The 8,458-nt window shown below is 37.6% G+C and overlaps 2 protein-coding genes and 1 long non-coding RNA gene across 3 annotated transcripts; all 3 read left to right on the top strand.

Annotated features, from left to right (window-relative positions):
• Positions 1-1,233: 1,233 nt before the first annotated feature.
• On the top strand, positions 1,234-3,502 carry LOC106310524 (protein TRM32-like). The gene is made up of 4 exons (XM_013747757.1): positions 1,234-1,461; positions 1,652-1,800; positions 1,889-2,794; positions 2,881-3,502. Exons 2-4 carry the CDS (start codon positions 1,671-1,673, stop codon positions 3,381-3,383), a joined length of 1,539 nt encoding a protein of 512 aa, XP_013603211.1. The 5' UTR covers positions 1,234-1,461; positions 1,652-1,670; the 3' UTR covers positions 3,384-3,502.
• A 701-nt stretch (positions 3,503-4,203) lies between these two features.
• Positions 4,204-6,473, top strand: LOC106308304 (probable GTP-binding protein OBGM, mitochondrial). The gene is made up of 5 exons (XM_013745458.1): positions 4,204-4,507; positions 4,589-4,697; positions 4,970-5,052; positions 5,133-5,195; positions 5,280-6,473. The coding sequence occupies exons 1-5, from the start codon at positions 4,370-4,372 to the stop codon at positions 6,357-6,359; spliced, it is 1,473 nt and encodes a 490-aa protein (XP_013600912.1). The 5' UTR covers positions 4,204-4,369; the 3' UTR covers positions 6,360-6,473.
• Positions 6,474-7,193: 720 nt separating this feature from the next.
• LOC106310737 lies at positions 7,194-7,872 on the top strand. Its single transcript, XR_001263860.1, has 2 exons — positions 7,194-7,403; positions 7,531-7,872. It is a non-coding gene; the product is annotated as an uncharacterized LOC106310737 (long non-coding RNA).
• The last annotated feature ends 586 nt before the right edge of the window (positions 7,873-8,458 follow it).

Here is an 8,458-nt window from a genome sequence, read left to right as displayed (position 1 = left end):
CCCCCCCCCCCCACCCCCACCATTCTCCCTCTCATACGTCATTGATATTGCAAGAATTTATAATCTAAAAAAAATGTATTCTAATGCCTATTAGTTCATTTTGGTGAGTTTGGTGGCATACTTTGGTTGTGAAAATTGTGAATATTACTATTTTTAATCACGCCGGTCCAATTAAAGTCACTAACGTCGTATTCTTTTTACGTTTTGTTTAAGATTTAATTTGAGACTCCACTTCTTTTGCTTTAAGTAAACATCTAAACAACAAATTAATATGCATCGTTTGGTGGCAACTTGTTAACGAAAACAACTACGCCAATGGTCAATAACGTTATTATGTTTCCACTTGAATATTAAGCAGTAGAAGTCTTCTTCCATTCGGTTAAATACGAAAGCGTGACTAGGGTTTTGATTTTCCCGGTCAACCTTGGCTTTCACGTCAATCCTGGCTTACATACATCCGTTACTCAAAATTATTTTAGTAACATATAGTTGATCACGATTAGACATGCTCATCTGCTAACTAAAAATCCATTCTAGTTGGACTGTGCCTATTATATATATGAAGTTAGATATACAACATCCTATAAACATTTGACAGGAATTAACAATGTAGGAAAAAGTCTAAGCAGCCAAAAGGATAGCCTACTTCCCGTAAAATAGTATTATCTAACAATTTGCCACAAACACTCATCTTACTTTGTTGGTGAGCATACTATACCAGCGCAAGTGGTTTCTATCTTATAGAAATCACAAAATTCTAGAAACTTAAACTACATTCAAACTAGCTAGTCTTATTTTGAATTTTAAACTCTTTGACCAACTAAACTAGTTAATACTATAAAGTTAATTCTGTAAAACAAACTAATACTTTGCATGTAAAAATCCAATAGTGTGATTTAATATTTTTTTTAAAACATCATATAAAACAAAGAACGGATATTGTATACTAAATAATTTATTTTAATAAAATAATAATATTGAAAGTTTTGAGAAAGTTTTCTTAAGAATAACTAAGATAAGACTGAATTGAAGTAAACTTCATAAATATCAACATTTAATTTAACATTTAATAAACTGTTTCTCAACATTGTATATATTTATGGAGCTTTTAATTAACTAATTAATCATAAGTTGGAAAATACTAGGAACGTATACATGTATTTATTTCTGGTGGCGTGTGAGCGTTATATATATGAAACAGACATTTGACGATTTTCTACCGGTAGACCGGGCCATCCTTGGCAGGTAAAGTTAGAACCACATAGAAGAAAGAAAAGTCTTCACGGTCTTCATCGTTTTCCTTCTTCTTTTTCCAGACACCTTCCGCTGCATCATTTAAAAGCACTCTTCAGTTTTGTAATGAGTTAAGCAATAACAGTAGCTAATAATCTCTCTGGCCCGAGGCTAGAGCATATTGCTTAGTCTTCTCTCGCAGCCAGCTTCCTTCCTCTTCTTGATCAGGTCAGCTTCTACGACATAAACTCTTTAACTGATTAGTCTTGTTTCTGAACGGTTTGATTCATTAAAACGGATCAAGAAAATGTTCTTTGATTTGAGATTTGACGGTTTCAGACAAGCTACTGAATCTGCTCTGACTTGTTTTATGTTTTTTTTTTAATACGTCTCTGATGTTATACTCTTGTCTTCACAGGTAACTTAAAGGATTCCAAATGAGGAAACATTTGAAAAGCGAGAAATCAAGTCCAAGACATGGAAAATATAATCACAAATCTGGCTGGTTAGCTGGAATGCTTCATGTTCTTGACTTTCACAATTGGAGAACTAAGAACCGTCCAATCTGTAAGCACATCTCGTAAAATTGTTTTTATTACATTCTTGAAGTAATGAAAATAAAATTGTTGAATGATGGGTTACTCTGTTTCCATAGGTTGGAAGACCCCAAGAACTCATTCCTTGGTGCGTGAAGCTGATGAACAAGAACCATTTCTTGATTCTAAAAACGAAGATTCAAAGATTCCAAGTGTTGCTGCGGAGGATCCAACGAGACAACTGAAGAAGCTGATGACAACAAAGCAAGTAAACGAATACGTTGATTTTCTTGAAATCCTGAACAAGGAAGATGTTTTTGTCAATATACTAAAAGACCCAAACTCGGAGTTTGATAAGCAAGTGCAGATCAAGACTAGTCCAAGAGTTTTACCCAAGTCAGGCTCGTATCCTCTGTCTGGCTCTTCACGTCCCGCTAGAATTGAGCACAAGCAGAAAGAGAATTGGTATGCTCCAAAGCAGAACGCTGCCGTTTTGACTTTTAATGTTTCAACAGACGCTTCTGAGGAACATAAACCAATCGTACCTTCTCATGGCTCAGCTGTAATAAATGGATTCAGAAAAATCAAGAAGTTGCTCAAGAACACACTGAAAGACCGAAAGCAAATGAAGAAGAATGAGAAGTGTGTAGCAGTCTCAAAATATGATTCTGTGGAGAGATATTCTCTTCTCTTGGAACAGAGTTTTAGAGCAAGAGGTGGTGACTTGCGTTCCAAGAGTTTAAAACTTTCACATGAAGAGAAAGAGAGAGCTTTGAGAGATGAGAATAAACCACAATTCTTCAGACGTGTTTCGTCATTGTCAGGCCTTGAAGTTCTTGGTTCATTTCTGACCGAACTTCCCCGAGACAGTTCTGCAAGGAAATCTGTAGACCTAGATACTAACTTGGGACCAAAGAAATCTTTATTGTTACCAGAGACTCTGGTAAGGACAGAGAAGGAAGAAGAAAAAGATGAGGAGCAAGAGGAGAGAAGCCAAGAAGAAACAGAGACTTTAATCTCACCAGGTACGATCTTTACATAAATAATTCATGCTTTGATGGGAGAAAGATATGAAAATCTCAATTCTAATGCATGCTTGCTTGTTCTACAGGTTTAGGTTTAAACTCTCTAGAAAAAGAAGATGAAGATGTGTACTTCTGTTATGTAAAGAAGGTTCTAAAACTTTCAGGCTTCCTTGAAAACGAATACAAGGAAGTAAAATGGTACTCAGAGGAACAACCACTGGATCCATCACTACTCTACGAACTCAACATACAAGAACAAGAAGAAGTGAACAAAGAGCTTCTCTTTGATTTGGTTAACGAAGCAATCACCGAGACTCGCAACCAATCACACATATATTTCCCTAAAACATTGTCTTTTGCGTATCCAAAGGGGAAACGTTTTCTTGATGAGGTCTGGAGAAGAGTCGAGTGGAGCCTCTTAGGGTTAGGAGCTCAGGATAGTGATCGTTCATTGGATGATATTGTGGGAAGAGATTTTACAAAGGGTGATGGATGGATGAATCTTAGAGGTGAATCTGAATGGCTGACTCTTGAGCTAGAAGATCTGATTTTTGATGAAGTTTTAGATGAAATGCTCTGTGGTTATTAGTAGTTACAGTTACAAAGTTCTGTTGGAGTGATTCAGTTAGATCTTTTTCCTCTTTTGTTTTTTTTTAATATACATGTATATATGTTGAGTGATACATATTCAAGATGTCATGCAGTTTTGAGAAGTACAAGTGACTAGGCCTGAGCATTTGTAAAAACCGAATCTGAACTAAAAAAAAGAATTCAGAATTCATAAGAGAAAAAGACAAAAATAGCACTAAATCAAGTTTATGTTCCCAAACTAGCACTCAAGGTCAAAAGTCACAAAAACAGCACTTAATGTTTTATCAAAAGTCACAAATTTAGGGTTTACAGTTAAAGGGTGGGGTTTAGGATTTAGGGTTTAGGGTTTAGAGTTTAGGGTTTAGGGTTTAGAGTTGAGAAATGAAGTTTTGGGGGATAAGATTTCAAATTTTGAGTTTATGGGTTAGGGTTTAGGGTTTAGAGTTTAGGGTTTAGGGTTTAGAGTTGAGAAATGAAGTTTTGGGGTATAAGATTTCAAATTTTGAAAAATAAAAAAATTAAAATTTTCAAAGGATAAACTTAGAAATGTGCTATTTTGGTCATTTTAGTTTTTGAGTGCTATTTTGGAGATTTGCCCAATTCATAATCCGATCTAAAGTGTAAAAATATCTAAACGGATGGTATTTAATGTATTAGAGATTATTTTATCCGAATTCGATTCATGGATATCCGAAAAACTCAAAAACTCCATTACGACTTGAACGGCCAAGCAAGTGAGTTTAAGATGATACATGTATTTAGTCTTTACCAATCATATTTGTTAACTCTTTCAGTTCATGGGTTTTGAAACTCATCTTATTGGGCCGTATCTGGTGGAAGCCCATAAGCTTAAACCCTTGGCTTCAGTCTCTGTTTTCTTCACCGACCACCACGGCGGCAACTCACCGATCGATCAAAGTCCCCCCGCTGCTTATCTCACCGTAACTATCTCCGTAGCTCGCCGGAGATCCATCAAGAAACAAAATGACGTGGCTGAGGCGGGCGGTTCCTCTCCGATACTTGACATCCAACCGAAGACTCCAAAATCCTCCATGGATGACATACCCTGCTGCCTTGTACTCAGATTCTACCGAGAAGAAAGGCAAAGTCACGCCTTTGCAGGTCAATTCATCATCTTTTCACTTCCTCAGCAGACAAAGACTCTCTCTTTTGCCTTCTTCTATTGACTTTGTGATTGTGCAGGAGACTAGAATGAGGGATAGGTTTACTCTGTACGCACGTGGCGGCGAAGGTGGCAGTGGCTGTTCTAGCCTCCGCCGGAGTCGTACCGATCGCTTCGGAAAACCTGATGGTAAGGAAACTTATCTCAAATCCGACAACACACTATGTTTCATTTTGGGGCTGTAATTTTTATAAAAAAAAATTTTTTTTATAAATTTGAAAAATTATATCTGTAATTTTCTTCAAAAATTTTGGGGATAGAGACGAATGTTTCGGATCTCTGTGTATTTAGAATTTAAATGTGGATGTGTCTGAAAAATGCCAACACGTTAGGTTTGAAAGGTTTAAACTTTTGATTGTTGAAAGAATTGTTGAATGTTAATGTAATTGGAGTTTGTTCAGGTGGAAATGGTGGGAGAGGAGGTGATGTGATATTAGAATGCACACACGCTGTTTGGGACTTCAGCGGATTACAACCTCATGTTGTAAGTTTATGTGTCTCTGTCTTATTCATGAATGTGTCTGATGGGAACTTGTCTTAGCCTTTTTATGAGTTTTTTTGCAGAAAGGTGGGAAAGCTGGACATGGAACTTCCAAGAACAGGATTGGTAACAGAGGAGAAGACAAGGTTCATTATTTATATATATCACTCACTAGTGTTCCTCTGCTTCTTTATTTTTATTCTTTTATAACTTATTTGTGTCTCCAACAGGTCCTGCAAGTCCCCATTGGGACAGTGATTCATCTACAAGAGGGTGAGCTTCCATCCCAGATCCAAGTCGGCTCTCCCAAGAGTTCGGATCCATGGGACCTTCCTGGCACACTTGTTGACGACCCTGCATCAGATGAAAACTCTGACGTCGATCAAGATTCTTCTGTTGAATCTGAATCCGAGGCAGAGAGTGTAGCATCAGCATTACATGTAGGCACGGAAGGGGAAACTGATTTTGAAGAAGGACAAGTCAGGTACAACGTTGCGGAACTAACAGAAGAAGGCCAGAGCATAATCATCGCACGTGGCGGCGAAGGAGGTTTAGGTAACATCTCCGCTACACGTTACTTAAGAGGCACCAAGTTCGCTAAAACCTCCACGTTGAGAACAATGGAAGGCGACTATGACGATGATGATGGTAACGGTAATAGTAATGGTCAGCGCACGAGTATTAAATGCGGCTCCCTTGGTACAGAGTCTGTCTTGATACTAGAACTAAAAAGCATCGCCGACGTTGGCCTCGTCGGGATGCCAAACGCCGGGAAAAGCACGCTTCTCGGTGCGCTCTCGCGCGCCAAGCCCCGCGTAGGCCACTACGCGTTCACGACGCTGCGTCCCAACTTAGGAAACGTAAACTACGATGACTTCTCAGTCACGGTAGCTGACATTCCAGGGCTCATCAAAGGAGCGCATCGGAACAGAGGGCTAGGGCACAACTTCCTCCGCCACATCGAGCGGACCAAAGTGCTGGCTTACGTCGTGGACTTGGCCTCGGGGCTAGACGGCTGCGAAGGTGTGACGCCGTGGCAGCAGCTGAGGGATCTTGTGATGGAGCTTGAGTATCACGAAGAAGGGTTGTCTGATAGGTCGTCTTTGATCGTGGCGAACAAGATTGATGAGGATGGTGCGGATGAGAGGTTGGAGGAGCTTGAGAGGAGGGTGAGAGGAGTGAGGATCTTTCCGGTTTGTGCGGTTCTTGAAGAAGGTGTGGATGAGTTGAAAAATGGTTTGAAAATGCTTGTTAACGGTGATGGGGAGGGATCGGAGAGATTGAAGTTGGAGAATATCTCTGTTGACTAGTTTAGTTTTTGTATCTCTTTTGAGTTATTACTATTTTTTGGAAATTATAGGCACATTATTACGTACGTTAATCCATTGCGCCACCATACATATAATATGATCTGGAGTTGCATATGTGATATGAACTTTCACTTTATCCAAATCAATCAATCATAATATTGATTAGTTGAAGAACGTAGACAAGTATCCTGGGTCATGGACGATCTAATAAGAGAAATAAAAAGTATTTTATATTTATGTATTGTCAAAATAAAAGGTATTTTCTCCACCAAAAAATTACTATGTCAGGAATGTGAAAGAGGCATGATTCATGCCTCTTATTTTGGTCGGCTGCCGTTTACAAATAAAATCGTATTTCTTTGTTGCGTATACGACTTTTTTCTTATTCCCAATAATTTGACGTGCTTCATATATTTTTGATACTCGTCGAACAAATCTAAGATAGTTGAAAAATAACTCAGTAGACAAGTAGGTGTTATATTGAATTGCAAAAAAAAAAAAAAAAAAAAAAAAAAAGGTTGGTGTTATTTCCTCAATATTTTTTTAAATGTTAATTCTTATTTTTATTTAGATGCTTAACTGCATCAAATGATGTATTATAGATGCAGATAAATTTAACAAGTTTAAAAGACAATATTTTAATTTAAGAAAATATTTATCAGATTCTCACTATAATAATTTAAGAATTTTGACAAAAAAAATGAAAAGACTACGAATTTGATGACTTTTCTTGGTTGAAATGCTTAATGCTCTGTGTGGTAGATAACTTCTCCCAAGAGAATTTATTGATTCTATCCATACACGAAATGACACGTGTGTGGTGGATACAAACACTGAATATTTCTCTCTTTTTTGGCATCTATATTTCTCTTCTTCTATAAATAGTGGCAGTTCCATATGTTCAAATTAACCACAGCAAATAAAAGCATCAAAAGAAGAAGACAAAAAACAAATTTCAAGTTTAAACCAAAGAGAAGTAAAAGAAGCAATGGCAGGTTCTAACTGTGGATGTGGTTCCGCTTGCAAATGTGGTGACTCTTGCAGGTAAACACTAGAACTTATCTTCTTTACCTTTACATGCATATATACGATGTGGTTGCTTAATTAGTCCTTAATTTCCATATCATATTAGTTATCAAAATCTCAATATTTTTGTGTGTGTCTGGTGAAGTTGCGAGAAGAACTACAATACGGAGTGCGATAACTGCAGCTGTGGATCAAACTGCAGCTGCGGCGACAGCTGCAGCTGTTGAAGGAGTTCTGGTGTAAATCACATGCATGCATGAAAACTGGGGGAAAAGTGTGTATGATGTTAAGAGATATGTGTGTGTGTTTGAATAAAGGTTTGGCATGATGTTGGCATGATGTTGCCTTGTTGCCTAATAGCTCTCTTAACCTTGACTTTTTCTCTATGTGTTTGGTGTTTATTGTGTAATGTTTTCATTTGTAACGTAAGAAAAAAAAAAATCTATTGACTTTGTGATTATTAAAATATTAAGATGTGTCTAAGCTTCTTTCTCTCTATATTTAGAAAATAGGGTTAATTCAATTTATGACCATGCACAATCATTTCAATGACGATATGGTTATAAATACCATGGGTCAAGTATACTTCTTTTTCGTATTAGTGTTGCATTCCCAATAAATTAGTTCTGTTTAAATACGAAATTATAAAGAAATAATGAATTTGAAAACCAAATCAAATATAAGTAGCTAAACCAATTCGAAAACAGAACAAAATGCTAGCAAGATCATCATTGAGTATGCCAACTTCATTTGTAGTTAAACAAAAAGAGATTGGGCTAACCATTAGAAAATAGGAATTAAAGACAAGTCCAACATTAGTAATAGTTGACGGGATGTGGTAGCTCGTTTGGTAAGAGCCTTGGGGGCCAATTGTCATGCTCCCGGGTTTGACGCCAGGCGGAGGGGAACTGCCCATCCTGTCATCAAATGCGGTACTGGGTGTTGGGCCTTGTCCCCAGCCCAGGTAAAGCCCTTCCGGGTGAAGTGGACCGCTGCCTAACCGGGCCCAGGGGAATGACCCACGTAAGTGGGAAACCCCTGGATTATCAAAAAAAAAAAAAAAAAAAAAAAAA

This window comes from Brassica oleracea, chromosome C8, assembly GCF_000695525.1.
Source record: "Brassica oleracea var. oleracea cultivar TO1000 chromosome C8, BOL, whole genome shotgun sequence".
Lineage (NCBI taxonomy): Eukaryota > Viridiplantae > Streptophyta > Magnoliopsida > Brassicales > Brassicaceae > Brassica > Brassica oleracea.
Note: the sequence above shows the minus strand (reverse complement) of the source record. Positions and strands in the feature narration are given on the sequence as shown.

Coding starts and splice junctions, on each gene's coding strand:
- LOC106310524 (XM_013747757.1), top strand. CDS start 1,671: ATGAGGAAACATTTGAAAAGCGAGAAATCAAGTCCAAGACATGGAAAA. Junction 1,801..1,888: donor AACTAAGAACCGTCCAATCT/GTAAGCACATCT, acceptor CTGTTTCCATAG/GTTGGAAGACCCCAAGAACT. Junction 2,795..2,880: donor AGAGACTTTAATCTCACCAG/GTACGATCTTTA, acceptor CTTGTTCTACAG/GTTTAGGTTTAAACTCTCTA.
- LOC106308304 (XM_013745458.1), top strand. CDS start 4,370: ATGACGTGGCTGAGGCGGGCGGTTCCTCTCCGATACTTGACATCCAAC. Junction 4,698..4,969: donor TCGCTTCGGAAAACCTGATG/GTAAGGAAACTT, acceptor GAGTTTGTTCAG/GTGGAAATGGTGGGAGAGGA. Junction 5,196..5,279: donor GTAACAGAGGAGAAGACAAG/GTTCATTATTTA, acceptor TGTCTCCAACAG/GTCCTGCAAGTCCCCATTGG.